General features: G+C 31.9%; 4 protein-coding genes across 4 annotated transcripts; 2 read left to right on the forward strand and 2 right to left on the reverse strand.

Annotated features, from left to right (window-relative positions):
* The first annotated feature begins 586 nt into the window (after positions 1–586).
* Positions 587–7003, forward strand: LOC105635055 (disease resistance protein At4g27190). Its single transcript, XM_020679616.3, has 4 exons — positions 587–3409; positions 3842–4510; positions 5056–5823; positions 6214–7003. Exons 1-4 carry the CDS (start codon positions 587–589, stop codon positions 6985–6987), a joined length of 5034 nt encoding a protein of 1677 aa, XP_020535275.1. The 3' UTR covers positions 6988–7003.
* A 722-nt stretch (positions 7004–7725) lies between these two features.
* LOC105635056 (putative disease resistance protein At5g66900) lies at positions 7726–11391 on the reverse strand. Its single transcript, XM_012218049.4, has 5 exons — positions 10369–11391; positions 9814–10226; positions 9384–9742; positions 8922–9133; positions 7726–8641 (listed from the first exon to the last, which is right to left on the reverse strand). The coding sequence occupies exons 1-5, from the start codon at positions 11003–11005 to the stop codon at positions 7866–7868; spliced, it is 2397 nt and encodes a 798-aa protein (XP_012073439.2). The 5' UTR covers positions 11006–11391; the 3' UTR covers positions 7726–7865.
* A 5799-nt stretch (positions 11392–17190) lies between these two features.
* On the forward strand, positions 17191–19344 carry JHL06P13.16 (glyoxylase I 4). The gene is made up of 3 exons (XM_012217822.4): positions 17191–17539; positions 17751–17856; positions 18762–19344. Exons 1-3 carry the CDS (start codon positions 17385–17387, stop codon positions 19017–19019), a joined length of 519 nt encoding a protein of 172 aa, XP_012073212.1. The 5' UTR covers positions 17191–17384; the 3' UTR covers positions 19020–19344.
* A 1224-nt stretch (positions 19345–20568) lies between these two features.
* On the reverse strand, positions 20569–21086 carry LOC149499371 (uncharacterized). The gene has a single exon (XM_089715467.1). It carries the CDS (start codon positions 21052–21054, stop codon positions 20728–20730), a length of 327 nt encoding a protein of 108 aa, XP_089571593.1. The 5' UTR covers positions 21055–21086; the 3' UTR covers positions 20569–20727.
* Positions 21087–22859: the final 1773 nt, after the last annotated feature.

Below are 22859 nucleotides of genomic sequence, written 5' to 3' on the forward strand. Positions count from 1 at the left end.
ACTGTTTAATAGGCATGGCTTTAAATAGTAAAGGAACCATTAAATAACAGTTTCCAAAGCCTCCTAGAATACTACTTTTTCAGGGTAATATAACAGGCATAAAAGATTTCAAACTTAATGGTGTTCAGTCGTTACTGTTTGTTGCATGATGATGATGGTTGTCTCTAGCTGTTATTTTAATCTTTATGACTAAAAGTATTCAAAATGTTCCAGCAGTTCTTTCTGTTCCTGCAATTTCTATTTGTTTTTTATTGTTTTTTCTTTTTGCCTAGAAAAGTTAAAACTCCAAAAAATTTCTGAAACCTCTTCTTCTTCAGTTCTTTAATGTGACTCTAATGTTTTGAACAGCACGTTATTTTTAGTCAAAAAAAAAAAAAAATCTGGACTTCCAAAGCAAAAAATCCTCCTTTACGTGACTCCTATTTGAACTGGTTTATTTATATAACTGAAAATACTTCTTAATTTGACTCCTATGTTTACTAGTATTATTAGTGTAAGTCAAAATAAAAGTACTAAGACCCGTAAAAAACTAGAATCCAGAATTGACAATATTACATAAACAACTCTACTGAATCCTTCAACAGAAATGGAGATTATTCTTTCAATTGCATCTAAAATTGCTGAAAACTTGGTTGAACCGGTTGGGAGACAGTTTGGCTATCTGTGTCACTGTGACCGCAATATTGAGGCTCTTAATGATGAAAATGATAAGCTGCAAGAAATGAGAGCTGGAGTTCAACAGCTCAGTGATGCAGCAATTAGCAGCGGAAAAGTTCTCTCACATGATGTCGAGAGGTGGCTGAGAAAGGTTGACAAAAACTGTGAAGAGTTGGGCAGATTTCTGGAACATGTCAAATTAGAGAGGAGTAGTTTACATGGTTGGTCTCCAAATCTGAAGTCACGTTATTTCTTAAGTAGGAAAGCTAAGAAGAAGACTGGGATTGTTGTTAAGCTCAGGGAAGAATGGAATACGTTGGACAGAGAAACCTATCCTGCTCCTCCACCAAATCTTGGATCTACATTCACTGGTGGTTTTAAAAGTTTTCAATCTAGAGAAATAGTTATGGGTGAGGTTATGGAGGTTCTGAGAAGCAATAAGATCAATATGATTTCTATTTGTGGTTTGGGGGGTGTGGGCAAAACCACAATGGTTAAAGAAATTATAAAAAGAGCCGAAGCTGAGAATAGATTTGACAAAGTTGTGGTGGCAAAAGTGTCTCAAAATCCTAACTTTCTGGATATTCAACAAGAAATTGCGGATGGGATAGGCTTCAAACTTGAACCGAAGGCTCTATATGGAAGAGCAATTCATCTGCACGGACAGCTCAGGAGAATCAAGAGGATCCTTATAGTATTTGATGATGTTTGGGAAAAGTTTAGTCTTGAAGAAATTGGAATTCCTTCAACAGATCAGCATCAAGGATGTAAAATTTTATTAACATCACGCAATGAAGATGTTTGCTGTAAGATGAATAACCAAAAGAATTTCACTGTTGGTATCCTATCTGAACTAGAAACATGGAAGTTTTTCATGGAGGTAGCAGGTACTTCTGTAAACAATCCTGGCATACAACCTTTAGCAAAAGAAGTTGCAATGAAGTGTGGTGGCTTACCAATCATAATCCTTATTTTAGGTAATGCACTAAGAGGTAAAGAAAAGCATATATGGGAAGATGTGGTGAGGCAATTACAAAATTCTAACAAAGTAGACAATTCAGAAATGCAAAATGAAGTATATTTGCAAATTGAGCTGAGTTACGACTACTTAAGAAGTGAGGATGCCAAGCTATGTTTTCTGCTTTGTTGTTTATTTCCTGAAGATTTTGACATTCCTATTGAATATTTGGTAAGATATGGGATGGGCCTAAGATTGTTTCATAGCATTTGTACATTGGAAGAGGTAAGAAACAGAGTACATGCATTAGTTGAGAAGTTAAAGAAGTATTTTTTATTACTTGAAAGTGGTAAGGCGGAATGTGTCAAACTGCATGACATTGTGCGCAAAACTGCCTTATCAATTGCATCCAAAAGCCAGCACAAGTTTTTAGTGAGACATGATGCTGAAAGGGAATGGCTGAGGGAAGATAAATATGGAGATTACATGGGGGTTTCAATTGTTTGTGATAAAATGTACAAGGGTGTTGATGGTTTAGATTCTTCAAGACTCAAGTTTCTACAGTTATTGTCCATGAATTGTACTTTAGGCGTGAAATCTCCAGATTTAAATAATGCATTTAAAGGGATGGAAGAACTTAGAGTTCTAGCTTTGTTGAATATGCCCATTTCATCACTTCCCTCATCACTCCAAGTTCTAGGCAACCTTTCAACTTTATGTCTAGACCATTGTTGTTTTGGAGCAACATTTGGCTCGACTGAGGACTTATCCGTAATAGGAACTCTGGTTAATCTAGAGATCCTTAGTTTTTCTGGTTCTGATATCCTAGAGCTGCCACAAAAATTAGAAAATCTAAGTCATCTAAGGTTGTTGGATTTGACAGCGTGTGCTTCTCTCAGAAAAATTCCAGCAGGCATTCTGTCTAGGTTAACCCAACTAGAGGAGCTATATATGAGAAACAGCTTTTCTAAATGGGAATTTGCCAGTGGAGAATATGAAGGAAAAACCAATGCAAGCATTGCCGAATTAAGTTCTCTATCTGGTCATTTGAAGGTCTTAGACATTCATGTAACAGAAATCAATCTTTTGGCAGAAGGCTTGCTTTTTCGAAACTTGAAAAGGTTTAACATATCTATTGGCTCTCCTGGTTGTGAGACTGGTACATACTTATTTAGGAACTATTTGAGAATTGACGGTGATGTATGTGGTATTATTTGGCGAGGTATCCATGAGTTGTTGAAGAAAACTGAGATTCTGTACTTACAAGTTGAGAGTTTGAAGAATGTCCTTTCTGAGTTAGACACGGATGGTTTTCTTTGCCTGAAGGAATTGTCACTTGTTTGTTGTTATAAACTAGAATGTATCATTGATACCGGGGACTGGGCTCCACATGTTACTGGCTTCCCCCTCCTAGAGTCACTGTCACTCAGAGCATTACATAATTTAAGGGAAATATGGCATGAGGAGCTTCCAAAGAGTCCTTCCGAGTTACCATGTTTTGGCAACCTTAGGTCTCTGAAAATATTTGACTGTAATAAGTTGAAATATATTTTTTCATTGTCTATAGCCAGAGGTTTGGTACATCTTGAATACCTAGACTGCTCTCGCTGTGGCAAACTACGAGAAGTTATCTCAAGAATGGAAGGTGAAGATTTGAAAGCTGCAGAAGCAGCGGCACCAGATAGTAGTTGGTTCCCCAAGTTGACATACTTGGAGCTGGATTCTCTTTCAGATCTAATCAGTTTCTGCCAGACTGTCGGTGATGATGTGGTTCAGAAATCTTTGAACCATCAGGTATCCATTTTAGTTCTCAGATTCTTCTATGACATTGATAATCTGTAGTTCATGATTGTGACATTTTTTTATTGTTGTTTACATTATATGACAAACTGCTTTATTAGTTTTATCTTTGAAGTAAAATATCTGAACTGTTGGTGAATAAGCTGTTATATTAACATGAAATCCTTTCATGATGAATTTTGAAATTTTCTTGTGCATAATTCTGAGAATAAGCACATTTTTACGTCTCTTTTTCTTGGAATTTAGAACTGCATTAGATAAAAATAACCATTTTAGCCCTCCTAGGCTTCAATGGCTTCAGAGGATACTCTGTTGAACTTGAGTAGATAGACTGAAGTAAAAATTCTTAACCTTGCGTTGTTGTCTTTATTATGAAAAAGAAAAGGAAAACTTTAAAAATAAGTGCTTGACATTATTATGATTCAGTTTATTTGGCAGGAAGGGCTGACTGGCTTTGATCAATCTACCACAGCTTCTTCAGAAAAGATCCAACATGGCAAAATTCAAGCTTGCACCCAGTTGGAGCTAGTCTTTAACAAACTATTCACATCCATCTGGATGCAGCAGTTGCTAAATCTAGAGCAACTTGTGCTGAAGGGTTGTGATTCACTTGAAGTGGTCTTTGACCTTGATGATCAAGTCAATGGAGCTCTTTCTTGCTTAAAAGAACTTGAACTGCATTATTTAACTAAGCTTAGGCATGTATGGAAGCATACAAATGGAATTCAGGGCTTTCAGAACTTAAGAGCTTTAACAGTGAAAGGGTGTAAAAGTCTGAAAAGTTTATTTTCACTTTCAATTGTTGCAATTCTTGCTAACTTGCAGGAACTAGAAGTTACTTCATGTGAGGGAATGGAAGAAATTATTGCAAAAGCAGAAGATGTGAAAGCCAACCCTATTCTGTTCCCTCAATTAAATTCTCTTAAGCTTGTGCATCTTCCCAACCTTATAAATTTCTCCTCAGAGCCCCATGCTTTTGAATGGCCTTTGCTGAAAAAAGTGACTGTTAGAAGGTGTCCCAGATTAAATATATTTGGTGCCGCTGGTCAATGCTGCTCTTATTCAATGACACCACAACCTCTTTTTCATGCAAAGGTATGCACCCAAATGTGAATGGCAGTTAACCCTCTAATTGTAACCTAATGGAAATTTATGACATGCATGTTTGCATAACTGAGTTGTCTCAGTCACAATCATTGATGCAAAAGCATCCAAATTTCACTTGTTTATTTAGTGTTTTTCACTAGCAACTTGATTTTTCAACATTCATGATAAATAATAATTTCCCACGTTTATGGAGTTGCTGATTCTAATTTAACAAACAAAAAATCCTAGAATTTTTTTAATTTATTTTGATATACCTTTATTCTGGTTTGCCAAGCATTGAACTTCTAAACTTAATCAGAACCTCCACATCGAGTTGTTTGATGACACATTTTACAATGCTTCATGCGAAGCTGTTTTACTCTTTAAAAAATTGATTACCAACTGGGAAACTACAGGACACTGACTAACAAAACATGTTCTATAGTATAATGGCTTGTGTGAAAACTGAAACTATGCCCTCGATTTAGGAGTAACCAATTTGTTTGAGGTTCAATGAAACATAGTATTAGTTAACGTAATGGTTGTTTGTATAGGCGGTATTGCATATGGAGATCTTACAGCTATCTGGCTTAGACAGTTTAACAAGGATAGGGTATCATGAACTTCCAGAAGGCTCTTTATGTAAACTAAGAGAGATAGAGGTGGAAGATTGTGAAAATTTGTTGAATGTTGTACACTCCAGTTTGACAGCACGGTTGCAGAAACTAGAAAAGCTGGTTGTGTGTCATTGTGCTTCAATTGTAGAGATCTTCGAGTCTCAAACAAAAAATGAGGTGGAGAAGTACACTAAAATGGTTTACCACTTGGAAGAAGTGATTTTAATGTCCCTCCCAAAACTCTTGCGGATATGCAACAGTCCAAGAGAAATTTGGTGCTTTCAGCAACTTCGTAGGCTTGAAGTTTATGATTGTGGCAATCTGAGAAGCATACTCTCTCCTCTTCTAGCCTCAAGTCTTCAGAATCTGCAAATAATAAAGATATATGCTTGTGAAATGCTGGAGAAAGTTATTGCACAGGAGAATGAAGAATTACAACAAGCAAGGAAAAACCGCATCGTGTTCCATCAATTAAAACTGCTGGAACTTGTTAAGTTGCCCAACCTAAAACGTTTCTGTGACGGGATATATGCTGTTGAATTGCCATTGCTAGGAGAACTAGTTTTAAAAGAATGTCCTGAAATTAAGGCACCTTTTTATAGACATCTGAATGCGCCAAATCTAAAGAAGGTTCACATCAATTCCTCTGAGTATCTGCTAACGAGAGACCTTAGTGCTGAAGTAGGTAACCACTTTAAAGGAAAGGTATGGCATTTTCCCAATTCCTTTTTCCTTTTTCAACTTCTTTTGGTGAATTCATTGTTCAGAAACCATAAATTAAACTTGCCAGAGTCCAGTTGATACAGAGCAAGAAAAACATCACCAAAAATAGTTGTTCTTTTGAGTGAAGGAGGGAGTCCTAGACATGCAACTCTTTTTATGAATGTTGTTGTTTCTCTGCAACTTTTACTTCATTAATTTGCTGTCCGCAGTTTCAGCAGCTGATAAGATAAATTTCAACCACAGTGTTATTGTTGTTGTAAAAGGCTATCTTGTCTTCTTCTTCTCCTCTTTCTCCTCTCTGTCTCTAAATTGCAACTTCTTTTCATCTTTTTCTTCTCAAGTTAAATATGGACTCAATTCTGTTGTGCGCAGGTGACATTGGACAAATTAGAGATATTACATGTATCTCATGTGGAAAATTTGAGAAGTTTAGGGCATGACCAAATTCCAGATGGCTTTTTTTGTGAACTGAGGGAGATGGAAGTAAAAGCATGTGAAAACTTGTTGAATGTCATTCCTTCAAACATAGAAGAAAGGTTCCTAAAACTAGAAAAGCTAACTGTACATTCCTGTGCCTCATTGGTTAAGATATTTGAATCTGAAGGAGTGAGTTCACATGAAAGACTTGGCGGAATGTTCTTTAAGTTAAAAAAATTGAATTTGACATCTCTGCCAGAACTTGCACATGTGCTGAACAATCCAAGAATTCCGAGCTTTCAACATCTTGAAAGCCTAAATATTGATGACTGTAGCAACCTAAGAAGCATATTCTCTCCATCTGTCGCTGCAAGTCTTCAGCAGCTCAAAATAATCAAAATATCGAATTGCAAATTGGTAGAGGACATCATTGGAAAGGAAGATGGAAAAAATCTGGAAGCAACAGTAAATAAGATTGTTTTCCCTGAGTTATGGCATTTGACACTGGAAAATTTACCAAATTTCACTGGCTTCTGTTGGGGGGTTTCTGATTTTGAATTGCCATCATTTGACGAGCTGATTGTGGTAAAATGCCCCAAGATGAAGTTATTCACTTATAAATTTGTCAGTACACCAAAGCTAGAGAAAGTATGCATTGATTCCCACTACTGTGCATTAATGGGAGACTTGAATGCCACCATAAGTTATCTCTTCAAAGGAAAGGTATAGCTGATTTTCCAACAAAGCTATGTTCTTTTTTTTCCAATGATTTTTTATTTTCAACCTCGTAATTTTTTCATTATCTATGCTAAACAACTCAATTTTGATCTTCCCTTTGAATTTGAAGAAGAACGGTAAGAAAAAAGACCCATGCAGGTATAATTTGTAGGAGGCAAAATATGGTTTTTTAGCAAAAAAATGAAATGATTTCTATAATTTTAGCCAAAAATAGCCTTATATGAGTAGAATTTATCTTATGTCAAACTGTGAGAAACATCTACATATTTATTTTTGCTAAAATTTGTTTCACCATATAGTTTTTTCTTTTCCTCGAGAATTTTTTCTCTTCTTTCTAGGGACTGGTTGTAGATGATAAAATTCTGGCAATGGGACTTGCACATGAGCAAATTGATATCTTGGAGGATCATGAAAGTCAAGCGTAAGCGTGAATCAATTTTTCACATTTAATCTGTAATATAAAGCCTCTATCTATTGTGTTTTTCCTCTTTCTTTATTTTTGGTGACACACGTCAGAGAATATTTGTATTAATAATTTTTTATTTAGGAATATTTACACATTTAATCAAGTCTGAACTTTTCAATTTTTCAATTTAAATATAATTACATAATCAAGTGCCTGAAATTCTGGATAAATTTTACAAAATCCTGAAACAAGGAGATGATAAATTACATATGGTTAAAGGAGAGAGTCTCCAACACAAGAAAATAAACCATTCAAATGGTGTAAAATTAAAAATGCATCTAACTGTATAACGAAATGCATGGTACATGGAATTTTAAATATTGAAATAACAAAATAATCATAGAATTAGTCATAAAACTACAAATTGCACTTCCCAGTGTAAGAAAAAAACCAACGCCATCTATTAGTACTTTATTATCAGGTCTGGGAGATGATACTTAAACAGTCCAGATGTTTGCGGGTCACATTTCACAGATTTCAACTGCTCAAGATTCCTGATTGAGTTTGGCAACTTCAGAAATGAGCATCCTGAGATGTGCATTTTCCTTAACTCAACCAATTCACCAATCTGTTCTGGTAATTTCCTGATACGTGAACAGTATGAAATGTCAAGAATGCTCAACTTCCGGAGATTCCCAATTGTCTCAGGCAACTCTCGCAAATTGCTACAGGAACGAAGCCTCAACACTTCCAAATTCACCAGTGCTGCAATTTCTTTAGGCAGCACAGTCAATCCGTTGCAACCAGTGATGGTTAATTTCTTTAGATGGACAGCACCACAGAATCCAACGAGAAATGTCACCAAATCTTCTTTGCAATAATCAATGTTGATTTCTGCTAGTCTGGGCATTGTGTCTGCAATATTGATGATGCTATTGCTAATATCACAACTCACCAGTGTCATTTTTTGTAAATTCTTTAATAATACAGAGCCCAAGCTCAGAGAGGATACTGAAACCTTTTCTAGTCTAATCCTCTTTAGCTTGGATAAAGAACTAAGAATTTGGAAATTTCTTATTTCTGCAGACAATAAACTATAATTTGTAACTATTAAAGCTCTTAGCTTATCTGTATTCTCCAAGAAATCTGGTAATGTGTAACTGTTGCCATAAAAATTCAGAATTAGAACCTTGGTTTCTGGTGCGTGCACACTGGACCAATTTGACAAGAATGATTCATCTGCAAATCATTTGTTGTATGGTATGAAAGAGTGAAGGAAAGGAGAAGACAAAAGAATTCTATCTTTACATGTGCTCAAACATGCTCTTAATAATAATAATATCGAGAAATTATTGAGTGCATTTTTTGCATATAAAAATAGTGCAATCTAAACTCATATTAACATAGGATCCACTGAAATTATGGAAACTGGCCTTGTCTGCAATGAACATGAAAGAAGGTGCATACTCTCGATACAAAGGCACCTTATAGAAAGCTGTTTGAGAAAGAATGAACAAACCTGTGGAGATAGACAAGAGACGGGCACTTATAGGTTGCTGTACTTGTTCAGTCCACCACTCAGGAAATTTATTTCCATTAATTTCCACAATCAGTCTTTTCCTGAGTTCCATAGGCTGCAATTTACTCAGATCAATCACTAGGTCTCTTAGCAGATCATGTTGCATGATAAAGTGGTCACTATATGTGCCATCACCTTCATTTGCATCTTTCCTGATGAATTCAAAAGAGTTTATAGGGGAAAGTTCCTAATCATTCTTCGGGTCAAAATAGTTTTTGAGCAAAATCACAAAATTGAGAAAACCAAACCGAGCCAAATTGGTTCAGTTTAGTTTTGATTTTAAAAGTTCTGATTCAAATTTGAACAGAACAACCATTTGCATATCCCTCTCCAAGTTCCATTTCTCCTCTCCAATACTTGGAAAAGAAAAATCATGCTTTTGCGTGTAAACCACCAACGTACCTTGTTACAAGATTAATGAGATCTAGTGCAGTTAGTCTGCGGAGCTTGGAAATGGAATTCTCCCCATCTTCATCGTGTAATTCATACAATTCCACCCAAATATCAATGAGGGCAGTGACAGGAATCAACTGGCCTTCAGGGAAAGAACCTAGGTCCATATAACAGTCCTTCACTTCATTATCCAACGCTTCCAAGCTTCTTTTAACAACACAAGAAGTCATATCAGGATTTTGGCTAGAACCTGAACTGGATTCAGACCATACCCTCACTCTCTTTTGCCAGACTGCTCCAGGTTGTCCACTGAATGATTTGCCAACTATTGTAAGGGCTAGTGGAACTCCCTTGCAGGCTGTCACTGCCTGCAACATGTAAAATCAGCCACATTTTCAAGATTCATAAAAAATATTCATAAATATTTTTAAAAACTCACCGCATTTTCAAGATCTGCATTTTGCATAAAAGATTTCTCATTCTCATTTATACACTGGAATGCTGAGTAACGAAAAAGTTTCATAGCATCTATTGCATTCAGAGTCTGCAATTTATATGTAGAACCTAATTTTGGAAACTCAAATCTTGATGTTACAAAAATTTTGTAATTATCAATTTGAAAATTGAGATTCTCAAGGAGGGCTTCCGATCCAGACCAAACATCATCCAGCACCAACAGTATAGGCTTTGGTCCAATTTCCTTCAAGAATTGCTCCAATCCTTTTATTGCATCTTCATTAGTCTTCAACTGTGGCATTTCGTAACCCTTTTGCTCATATATTTGCTTTATAATAGCCTTTAAGCTGGTGACTTTTGAGACAATGACAAATAAGATATTGTCATGGAATTTTCCTGCCAAGATTAAAACTTCATAGTCAAGCTACATTCTATAATAGGTAGAACTGAAAATTAATTGGAAATTGAACAACTGAATATTGCAAAAATGTTAGTATTATAAAAACCATATATGCAGAGAATACATATTAATTATTACCCTTTACTTCCTCATCTTGACAAATGATTTTTGCTAATGTTGTCTTTCCATATCCACCAGGAGCAGACAATACAATAACTGACTGATGATCCTCAAACAACTTCTCCTTTATTTCCATCAATGGTGATGCATCCAATCCGACAACAAGCTCCGGTACTTTATTAGACATGCGAGAAAACACTATTTCTTTAACTTTCTCTTTCCGATGAATGTCCCCATCGGTGAATTTTGGAATTGTCATTTCTTCGGTAATGTTGAGTGCATTACTTGTTTCGCGCGCTTGTATGAGAGAAAACAACCTTTCGACGGAATTTAACAATTGCGTTAGATCTTCCCTGCAATCCGGCGCTTTGAAGCAGCACGGACACAATCTTCTACGTACTGAAGAACAATGGCGGACGAGTACTTTGCCATTCTTTATATCTACTATAAGTCTTACTGCTTCTTCTGCTGAATCACCAAACACTCCATCAAAACCCTCTATGCGCTCAGTAATGCGAATTATAGATTTTAGCGTTGATTCCATCCGTTCAAAGATTGTACCGTACGTATTTATTTCCTCTTTTGCATCTTCAACAGCTTTAAGCAACCCTCTTACTGCTTCTTCTACAGGGAGATTTCCAAATCCAGGCATCATTGATTATTTTGGGACAACAGAAATTGAAGTAATGAGCATTATCATTTTAAATCTTTTCTTTTTTGTGAAATATATTATCAAATGAAGCTTGAGATTTAAGAAATGGCCAATGCTTAGCTTAATCCACAGTCTCAAGAATAAAGGTACATAATAATTATTATTTTCATTGATTTAATAAGAATAAATTTGATCTTTAATCTTTATCATTACTATCTTTCATATATAATAATTGTTTAGCCTCTTGAATGCTTTTCTTCACTGGGTAACATACCCCCATAGTCAAAAAGAAAAACACCATTGGTATTTTCTTTTTGAGAATGACATCGTCGATCTTGTGTGGCGAGTTAGTAACCATTTACAGATGATTTAGCCAAGACACGAGTAAAGAAATTCCTTTTCTTACTTGGATTTGGTTTTACTTTGTAACCCTCTTCTTATCTCAAAGACGAGATCCATTATAATGTAATGTTTTATCAATTTTTTTCACTTATAGGTTTAAGATTTTTCCTCGCTAATACTAATAAAAAAAAAAAGACAAAATTGCTAAAAAAAAAAAAATACTTGCTAGGATGTTGTATGTATAATGTTATTTATATATATTTTTTTTATGGCTAAATACATAATTTTTACGAATTTTTTTTTTTTAATAATATCAAAACCTACTGTGCTCATAAAATTACAAAATTTTTATAATATTACACGGTCTTCATATTAGAAATAATAGTTTTTAGAGTTTTAATTTTTATATATAAAATATTAATTTGATATATGGTTATTCTAACTCTTAAAATAATAATTTTTATATTTTTCAACTACATAATAAATGTTCAGTCGATTTAATTTTATAAATCGAAGCTATTAATAAATTTTATTTTATAAACTAAAGCATATAATAAGTCTAAGTAAAAGTTGTCACTACACAATATTTTTTTAACAAAAATATACCATAAATTTATGCATTTGACTATATTTTTATTAATTAGATTTGAATTTGGAATAGAAATAGTATTTTACATTGTACATTGGGAATTGCTTGCTTGGGCCCTGTTGATCCACAAGGGTTTATGGGCCTTAAGGATTTAGCCCAATGGGTTATATAATTCAATCTTTCTTAGATAATTCCATTCTGTTTTATTTATGACAATTACTTCCATTTAATAAATTTATGATTAAATATTTATTAATATATATATAATTTTTTATAATTTATTTATTAATAAATTTGACAACAATATATATCACTAAGTGCGATTTTGGAATTTCACAATTAACGTAACCAAATCAAAACTATGGACTACATTGTATACTATCAAAAATTGATATCTTAATAAGTGTATTTAACCTAGACCTATGGATTAAATAGTAATTACATCCAAGTACTATTTGTTTAACTATGAAAGCACCAAGTTTTGCTTCTGTTTTTGCCCTTTAGGAAGTGCAAAAGAAAAGCGGACAACTTAATTAAAGTCACTAACCCTTGTAAGTGTATTTAAAATTTATTTCCACAACCTCATCTCAAAAACCACCTTTTCCCACAACTACAAGCCACTTTCAAACTCATTATTTTAGTGCAAAAAATGTTTGATACAATGACTCACTACAAAACTTTATAATTAGTCATTTTTAGGTAATTATTTTTTTATGACTTAAAAAAAAAAACTTTTCAAAAGTCATTGTTAAGTGATCTTAGTTGTTCTAGTAACTGTTAATTTTTTTAAAAAAAAAAATGAGCAGTTGACTAGACTTAATATATTAATTAAGATAATATTTAATCGAATCAAAATATTAAAAACTACTTCAAATATTGTTGCTGAACATGGCTTAATATAATCTTACATACCCACATTTTTAATTTAGTGGTCATTAATATAAATTTGTGTTGAGAAAAACTTTTTGGAAGATAAATTATTTTTGGGAAATAAAGTACCCTAAATGACAAAGTTTTTTCTCACCTGTTTTTTGTACTTGGCAGCATACGATATGGTGTGTTAGTGCTTGTTGACTAGGATGAACGTGGCAAAAATTACAGGAATTAATGTTAGCTAAACAACTTTCATTATCAATCATTTTCACCAACATATGAATGTTTTGTATGCTCGTGACAACCAGCTCACATAATTAATTAATTAATTATTTATAATAATTATTATTATAATAATGATTAATTAAGGGTTTCTGTTTGTTTGTTTTTTTCCCCCTTTATGAGCTTCAAATTAATAGTGCTTCGACTAGGAATCCAATCACATCAGAATCAAGCTGAGATCCAGTTGTTTAATAAATTAAACTTAAACACATAATAATAACCCTAAGTACGTAATTAGTCAATGAGATGACATTTACAACAGCAATTACTACTAATATTATACTGAACAAATAGCAACCATGAAAGTGACAATGGAGAATTATGATTTTAGAAATTTATTATTATGGAAGACTCTCGACCTCTCCAGCACTGTGTGGAAATTACTGCATACATATATGTTTCTGGAAAGTCCTTTTAAAATAAAATATTGATAGTAATGAAAACTCAGATAATCGTGAATTTAAAATCTTTTAACTCTTTACATTTTTAAATTATATTCAGTACCTGGAATAGAATGTTAAAACATCAACTGTTCATTCTATTATTCACTGTAAGAAGGGAAAGAAAAATAAAACATCATTATGATACTTGATTTTAATCATCACATTATAAATTGGGATTTTTAAATTATTCCTAAAAAAATTATTATTGTGTAATTATAAATAATAATTTGAAAGAGAATATATTATTGATTATTTCCAGCTGTGTAGAAAACACTTGATCAATTATCATAATAAAGTGAAATTTGGCTTTTTCTAGTAGAGCAATATATATATTAAAAAAAATGATGGCCCCATTAATTTTAAGCTTCTATTTCAATTTGAGACATATCTCACTGTTCATATAAATAATTGAGCTGTTTATGAATGGTTCTCCTTCCAGGTCAAATATATATATATATATATATATAAAATAATATTGTCTTACTATAACAAGTTAGCTCACTGTAAGCATCTTTAAATTAACATGCATTTGTCCTATGGAGTGTAACCTGCAGGTTATAGTACATGTGTAAGAGAGAATCATTTGATGAGCAAAAATGCCAAATTCTGATCAAATACTTATACCTAACTGTTTATGACACCACTGCTCCAGCCATGCCAATATATAATAGTTATATATATATAAAAAAGGGAAAATAAAACAAACAATAAAACAAAAATTGTAATATGTTAATCCCAGTGCAACTCAATACCACTGGCAAATATTAACAAAATGGATTTTATTTTATTCATCCATTCAATTTGTTAGTTGTATCTCAGCGTATTTTTAATAATATCGGATATGATCTGATTAGTTTTCTCACTAATTTAAAAAAGAAAAGATTTTCGAGGGTAGCTATTTTAAAGATCGGGATATCGTTCGTGTAACTCCAACATCAGAATTTATGACTTAGAAAGGTTGTTCTTCCATATGGCATAAGTAACTAACTTGTGACCATTGTGTACTTATCAATCATAATTAGTAATTTTAAGGGAATATCTCAACTTCTTGTTCAAGTGTTTGACACATGTGTATCACAAATACAAGGATTTAGACTTTCAAAAAACGTTTGTATTATCAACATATATATTTTCTATATATATATATATATCCCAAATACAAAGATTTAGACTTTCAAAAAACCTCATAATGTAAATGAAAAAATGTGGGTATTATCAACATATATATTTTTTAAATTATTTTCTTTAAATAAATAAATAAATAAATATATATATATATATATATATATATATATATATGTATTTGTAATATTATCAACATATTAAAAATAATAAAATATACACATACCACTACTAATGGATTTCATTTCAATCAAAATTGCAAGATTGAATACCAATTGAAGCCAAGTGAATAAATGAAATTACAAAATATATAAAATTGATTAATTATTTAATATTTATTGATAAAGGATCATAAAGTATTCCTATTATTTTACTAAAATTAGGTTTCCTTCTCAAGAGAGTGACATATATATCATGTTGAGAAGACACATATGTCTTCAAGAATTATTTATTTGTCATGTTCTCATTATGATATTTGAATTAAACAAGTGTATTATAATATCATCAAATTAAATATATACGATGAGATTTGTTAAATAAGGTTATATATTAAATAAAAAAAATTATGTTAACAGGCTTAGATAAATTTTACCAATAATGCGAAGTCAGAAGTTCGAAATCTAGAGTAGAGCTCCAATCTGAATATAAAAACATGTATGCCAAAAGGAAAATTAGAAATAGGATTTGTCTTATTGTGTAATTCAAATCTTACATTTATAGATACATGTTGTCTAATTTTATTTTATTAAATGCCATGAATCATATATTTTAAAAGTTTCTTTCACTTTCTTTATGCTTGTGGAGAATAAACAAAGTGTAGGTCATATTCGTGCTGACTCATTCACGAAGTAAATTTCGCTGTTGATTGTTAATTTCATATATTTATATAATCTACAATTCCACGTAACTCCTGTCTCAAAAACACTAGCTGTGAAATAATAATTGAGACTGTTAAATGATTAGAAATGTATATAGCGAGTAAATTTAATATTAATTGTACTTTAAAAAATTGTTGAATTAAATAATTAATTATAAATTATAAATTTAGAAATATTTAGAGATCAATTGTCAATAAGAAATGTTTTTACCTACCAAGTTCTATTAGAAATTAAAGAGGCTGCTAATTATATTATTAAAAAGTTAATTAAATAATTTTTTTTCATACCGAGTTCATCTATTCAGTTAAAGACAAACAATTTATGTTAGAAATTTAGATATTGATACATGATTAATTAGCTCAAACAACATTGACTCTGAGTGCATCCCGTTACGCATGATATCTAAATATTGACTCTGCTACCGAGTGGTTTGCCCGACTTGACGTTTAAATAAGGCATTCCTTAGACTGAGCTTTTGCTATTATGGGTTGAGGGGGCAGGGTCTCCCACCATTGTTCGAAGGCGGTGCGTTTTATAGAGGTGTTTTAAATTGGGACATCAACACCTGACCGGTAGTCCAAGCCGATGAGAACAATGATTAATACACCTATAGTCTCTTTTTGTGTTAAAGAAAAAAAAAAAAGTAGAAATGCACAAAAAAAATTAAGAAAATTTGGTTAAGGAGAATCAAATCATATTTAAGAAAAAAAATTATGATCTGGTTAAGGAGAATCCAAATATGGCTTGATTGAGTTTGGATGTCGGGTTTTAGTTTTGGTAGTGATTTGGTTATGGAGATGATGGTTGACAGAGACACAGTGATGGCAATGAAGACTGTGTTGGGTGGAGAAAGATGGTGAAAATTTGAGTTTTAAGTATTTTTGAGGAAAGAGATTGACAATAATGCAATGAAAACTTATAAAAGATAATTTCGTCTTTTTTTCTCAAAATTAATGGAAAAAATGTATTTTTTGGATGGAAGGACCAAGTAATATGACGGAAGTGAACCTTAGAAACTACTTAAATAATTATAGCAAACCTTAGGGACGAAATAATTATTTCCATAATGTTAATGAAAATTTATAAAGGATAATTTCGTCTTTTCTCTCAAAATTAATAGAAAATGTCTATTTTTTGGACGGAATGATCAATTAATATGACGAAAGTGAACTTTATGAACGTTATAAATATTTGTATAAATATCAGAGGCTACTTAAATAATTATGACAAACCTCAGAGATAAAATAATTATTTTCCCTTGATCGTAAAACTTACCAAATACATTTAAGGTGATCGTGGGATATGAATATAGTTATGAGATGCATGAATCAATTGAACAAAAAATCCCCTGTTGAAGTAAAACACTTGAAGATGCCACCAAAAATTTAGATGTCAATTTATGATTTGGCCCAATTATGCAGATACTGCCACGCTGGTCGGTGATTACGTGTATCTAACCCCACACCAAATAAAATATCACAGAGTGCTAAATAGGAATCGTACGTGTCAGACCCAGTTTTGATACGATTGGTGAAAATCCTAGTCAGCGAAACATCTACGTGTCAGAGTCATCTACAAAAATACGTTGCATGAAGGACACGTGGCATAATTCTTGTACAATACATCCCAGAATTTCTCTCTATAAATAACTGCTACTTTCTTGCGTTTTCATTTCACTTTGTGGTTCCGTAACTTTCTCAAATTCTATTTCTTGAATTTCTCTTCAATTTCTTTCGTTTATTTTCTCATTATCTGTTTGATTCTTTATTGCCCATTCTTTTTTCCAAGAAAATTTTGTTTTCTGGTGGTATTTGGTTTCTGTTTTCTTGAAATCCTGACAATTTTCTCGGAAAATGAAGGAAACTACGGGAAACCCTCTCCATCTCAAGTCGTTGAATCACATCTCGCATTTGTGCAAATCAGTTGAGCAATCGGTTGATTTCTATGAAAATGTTCTTGGATTCGTGCCAATAAGGAGGCCCGGATCCTTTGACTTTGATGGAGCTTGGTAATTCAATTCTCAGTTTTAATCAAAATCAAAAACACAAACAATATATAAAAATTAAAGAAAATCCCAATTTAGTTAATGGGTTTAAAGCACAGAAAATGGCAGAAGTTTGATTCCTTCTGGGTTTTTCTGAAAGCAAATTAATTGTGTGTTAATTCTGATTTAAGTATGGGTTAATTATCATTTGTGATATCGTTTTGTGTATGCTTAGGTTGTATGGTTATGGAATTGGAATTCATCTATTGCAATCAGAAGATCCAGACAACATGCCCAAGAAAACTGAAATTAACCCAAAGGACAATCATATCTCTTTCCAGGTAAATAATGACAATTTCTATATATAGTTGTGCTCTGTTTGTTTATTAGGTTTTTAATTTGATTTAAACTTGCATTAGTTTTTAATTAAGTTTTATTCTTGTTTGCTGTTTTTGTCGTGTATCTCCATATTTGTATTTTTTGAACATTGAATCAAGACATCATCTGCTTCACGCAATAGTGTTATATACAAAACAAAGAAATGTATTCATGTAATACAAAGAGAGAAATGACAAACTTATATGATGCTGCAATGAAAAATATAAAACCCATTCAATTTCTTTATTACATATTAACTGAAACTTTGGGACCTTCGGGATAGTGCTTTCCTCTGTCAATTAGATTATCTTTTAGGTATAATCTTACTCCTAATCGAGGAAGTTTGATCTTGTATATAACTGTTGGATCATTTTAGATCATTTCTTCTCCTATAATTGGATTGATGAGTCTTTTTAAGATACGATCAAGAAACTACTGGTTCTTAATCAAGTTTTGGTATTACGTATATAGAGATCAAGAAAGTTTCGTATGAAAAGAAAAAAAGGCCTTACCTAATTATAGAGGAAAGCCGGCCATAGAAGACGAAGCAGAAGACAAATTGGGTTTCCCTTGTCATTTTAACTACTGGTTTTTTAGGCAGAGTTGATCATCAAAAGTTGTCATCATCCTCATTTTGTTTTTTCCTATCAAAAAAGTATAAAAAAGATAAGATCTGAGAATTCTTCAATCAAAGATATGCATCTGAAAGTTACTGAACATTTGTGGCTGAGATTGTAGTTGCTGAGCAGTCACATCAAATTCACTTATATCATTAGTACATTTGAAACTAATTTTCTGGTTGTCGAGCATTTTCCTTGCACATGAAAGTGATATGTAATAATTTTCTTTTTCTTTTGGGGGGTTGTAGTGTGAGAGCATGGGAGCAGTGGAGAAGAAGCTGAAAGAAATGGGAATAAAGCATGTGAGAGCTATGGTGGAAGAAGGTGGAATCCATGTAGATCAACTATTTTTCCATGACCCAGATGGGTTCATGATCGAGATATGCAATTGTGATAGTTTGCCAGTGATTCCTTTAGCTGGAGAGGTAGCAAGATCCTGTTCTCGTGTCAATCTACAGATGATACAGCACAATCAGCAGCAGATCAAGCAAGTGGTTCAACAGTAGTTGGAGCATTTTCATTTTGGTTCCCAATCAATAAAATTAATAGAGGTCAGGTCAGGTGGTGGTGGGGTATTATAATATATGTATCTGTGTTTTCTTTTGTTGTACTTTGTCTTTATTTTCTTTTTGTTGTCTTTGTTTTCTTGATCAGGCTGGTCAGCTAGTTGTTGTAGTAGCAATAAGACAGATGCAAAATGTGATGCAATGAGAATTGTGATGATCATTTTGTTTTCTTTTTTTTTTTTTTTTTTATCTTAAACTTGTATGTACTATTATCGTTTTGTGTTTCTCAAGAAACAGTAATATCAAAATTTCGATTTTTTTTTAATTTCTTAACGATATTAAGAAAAATACAATTAGTGAATTTGTTTTTTTATACACACTGGAATCTGAAGCTTCACTGAATCACTAAGTTCGAACTATGTTATCATGTCGAGGTTAAATATTAGTTCGGACTATGTCGAGGTTAAATACGGCAGATGTTAAATCAAATTTGAGATATTAAAGGGACTAGATGTTAAATCAAATTTGAGATATTAAAGGGACTATGTCGAGGTTAAATACCGCAGATGTTAAATCAAATTTGAGATATTAAAGGTCAAATACCGCAGATGTTAAAGAATCAAATTTGAGAGATATTTAATAGAGATATTTGATTAATTTTGAGATATTTGATAGAGATAATGATCGAGGTGTTAAAAAATTAAATTTAATATATTTGATAGAATCAAATTTGAGATATTTGATCGAGGGGGAACGAGTTTCGAATTTATACGAAAATTTATTTATTTTTCTGTATTTGTTAATTATATTAGCATATAGTTTTGCCAATGACATTTTTTATTAATTCAATTTCAATTGAAATTTACAACTTGTAGACTTACATTTCAAGTTGAAAAAAAAAAAAAAAAGTTGGAAACTCAACAATTTCATTTGCCATTGGGCCCAATAAGAATTGACACTTAGCAATTGTTTCATTTTTTAGGCTGCATATTGGAGTTGGGTGTATGGGCACCAAGGCTTGGCCCATCACTCTTCCCATTCTTCCTTTGTTATATGCTTGACAATTGACATGATAAAACAGTTTGAATTTGAAAATCATTAAGCAAAACAAAAATACCAATACATTAATTCAATTGAATTGAAAAGAATATGAGAAAACTACTATAAGTAGTGCTGATAATAATAATAGAGCTCATTAAAATAAATAAACTTGCATATTTATTATAAAAACAATACGGCATAATTGAGTTCAATGGATAATTTTAGAGTGTCAGGTTCAATTTATAAAAATAATACTTGGGTGTATATAAAATTATATATGCATTGGTCGAAAACTTTAGTATTTACTGAGATTTTGAATATTGAACTTTCTCTTTTTGTGATTAACTTTTTTTTTAACCTCAGAATGGTGGATAATTATAATAGAAATATTGAATATTCTTTTATACATTAAAAATATTTAAAGAAGATAGAAATTATTAGGATCCAACGTTCTTACTTCGATTTCGCATTATAATGTATGCTACCGTCAACTTGTAGACCATTAATCTAATTGCAAACTATAATGTAAAAATCAAATAAAGAGAGAATTATTGGTATTCTCATACATGTTTTATTTTCTCTCTCTCTCTCTCAACCATGGATATGCATGAGATCAAGAGAGAATACAACAAATTATATATATCTATATATATTTGAGTTCATATAATTAAAGACCTCTTGCTAGCATTTGCTCGTAATTTTCGATAGATTCGAGTCTCTGAATCAAGAGTTGGTGCCTGAAATTCTTGATAAATGCTTCTGCACTTTCATTTATATCCATGGATGGCTTGCTTTCTAGCTTTTGTGCAACTGGTTTATTCTCTGTAACAACTGATGATCTATCTTCCTTATTCAAACTATGAACAACATCATCTTTTGCTTCAGAACTTGTGGAGTAGTTTCTGTATTGGGAAGGGAAAGAGCTGTTATTGTTCTTCATCACTTCTTGCTTGACGAGTTGCTTCCTCTTCATTTTTCTTGTTGATATATGCATTTCATGGCCAATTGGCTTATATATACATGTGAGAAAAGAGAAGCGAAGAGGAAATGCTACTATTTTTTAATATATCTTATATATTGAGTCAATTATTAACAATTGACTTATCAAAGATTCCAGCTTTTTACATTTTTGGCTAAAAGAGCACTCTTTGCTATAATAAAAGATAGCCACAAGTTAAATTTAGATACTTCCTATATTGAGAGAGTATATGTTAAGGATATGCTTTTACAATTTACATGTCAAATACTTGAAAAATAAAAGCTAATATCATTGTTAATAAAAATATGAAATAATTATTTTTGAACGATTTTATCTGAATTAAATAAATATAAAAATAAAAATGAAATATGAAAAAAATATATATATAGGGTTCGTAAAAAAAAAATTATGGTTGGAGCCTTGGAGGTTTGAATTAGCAAAAGAGGGGCTGCCCAAATTAGCCGTCTTTGCTGACCTGGAAAAAGAATTTCGCCCAATTTTTGAATTACCAACACGCATGTTATATCAACCATTCAATTCGATTCAAAAACGTGCGGCTTAAGATGAGGTTTGGAACCGACAGTTTGCTAATCAACTGCTTAGGTTGCCCAATTTGGAACTTCTATTTTAAACATATATCACAATATATATAATCGCATCTTAACTGATTGATTTTATATAAAGAGCGAGAGATTTTAAATTTAAGTGTTTTCCATTGTAAGAATTTTTAAAATCTCTATTATATAATTTTAAACCAAAGAAGGAGGGAAGGACCGGGGAAACTCGAGCTCCAAACTTTAGAATTTTTTTAAAATTTAATATAAATTTATTTTTTCACTTTGATCCCTTAATTTTTAAAAAAATTATTATTGTCTCTTAAATTTTAAAGTCTAGCTCCACCCTAAAACACATATATGAAGTATTTGAATTGATTTATATATAGTTAGATGCATTGTATGGAGTAGTTTTGTGCTTTAAATTAAAGAGAGTAGAGAGAGGATGGAGAATGGATTGCACATGCTTGACATTAATTGGTAAGGTATGGCAACAGGTTGTCTCCCATGTGGGATTACCTAAGCTCAATTATAGATGTAACCATTGATTTTGGCTTTTGTTCTAATTTATTGAACAAAATCCAAAACTTACATATGAAACTCTATTTTTTAATTAGGGTTTCACTTGTGAGTACAGAAATTAATTCACCACATTGCCAGCTTATCCTTTTGCTTCATGGAGAACCATAATAATATTTATATTCAAGGTCCACTCATACATTGAGACCCATAAAATCTAGATGACCCTAAAAGGATATATACAAACCCTAATTAATAATTTTCAACCAAAATCAATAATGTAAGGATTCTTCCAATCAATTCCCATCAAATAGAAATTCAACAAGACCTTCATATTGGTTGAAAGTGAGTAATAACTTTAGCTTTTTTTTAAAAAAAAAAAAACTATTTAAAAATTAAAAAAAAATGTTTTATAAAACTACAACTTCATGGTTCATGCTAGTATTACTTCTTCATAAACTCTTGAATATTTATATCACAACATTTTCAGTTCTTTTATGTACAAAGAATAGTTTCTTTTTCTCATTTTATAAATTATTTTTTGAGTAAATTTATTTATTTAATAAAAATTGATTAGCTTTAGCATTTAAGAAGAAAAAAAAAACTCAAATTTCGGTAGGCTTATATAGTTTTTTAATTTGTGATTTTTGTGTTTTGACTTTGATTTTATAGGATGGATATACAAAAAAAATATTTCATAGGAAAAAACAATTTTTAAAAAAATTGAAAAAAAAAAATGGTATAGAC

Source organism: Jatropha curcas, chromosome 1 (genome assembly GCF_041381405.1).
Source record: "Jatropha curcas cultivar XTBG-Jc1 chromosome 1, XTBG_Jcur_1.0, whole genome shotgun sequence".
Taxonomy (NCBI): domain Eukaryota; kingdom Viridiplantae; phylum Streptophyta; class Magnoliopsida; order Malpighiales; family Euphorbiaceae; genus Jatropha; species Jatropha curcas.

Excerpts from the sequence above, each read along its gene's own strand:
- LOC149499371 (XM_089715467.1), bottom strand. The coding sequence starts at position 21,054 with ATGCATATATCAACAAGAAAAATGAAGAGGAAGCAACTCGTCAAGCAA.
- LOC105635056 (XM_012218049.4), bottom strand. The coding sequence starts at position 11,005 with ATGATGCCTGGATTTGGAAATCTCCCTGTAGAAGAAGCAGTAAGAGGG. Across the intron at positions 9,134-9,383 it reads CTCATTAATCTTGTAACAAG|GAAAGATGCAAATGAAGGTG; the intron begins GTACGTTGGTGG and ends TGAATTCATCAG. Across the intron at positions 8,642-8,921 it reads TCTCTTGTCTATCTCCACAG|ATGAATCATTCTTGTCAAAT; the intron begins GTTTGTTCATTC and ends AATGATTTGCAG.
- LOC105635055 (XM_020679616.3), top strand. The coding sequence starts at position 587 with ATGGAGATTATTCTTTCAATTGCATCTAAAATTGCTGAAAACTTGGTT. Across the intron at positions 3,410-3,841 it reads AGAAATCTTTGAACCATCAG|TTTATTTGGCAGGAAGGGCT; the intron begins GTATCCATTTTA and ends ATTATGATTCAG. Across the intron at positions 4,511-5,055 it reads AACCTCTTTTTCATGCAAAG|GCGGTATTGCATATGGAGAT; the intron begins GTATGCACCCAA and ends TTGTTTGTATAG.
- JHL06P13.16 (XM_012217822.4), top strand. The coding sequence starts at position 17,385 with ATGAAGGAAACTACGGGAAACCCTCTCCATCTCAAGTCGTTGAATCAC. Across the intron at positions 17,540-17,750 it reads TTTGACTTTGATGGAGCTTG|GTTGTATGGTTATGGAATTG; the intron begins GTAATTCAATTC and ends GTGTATGCTTAG. Across the intron at positions 17,857-18,761 it reads ACAATCATATCTCTTTCCAG|TGTGAGAGCATGGGAGCAGT; the intron begins GTAAATAATGAC and ends GGGGGGTTGTAG.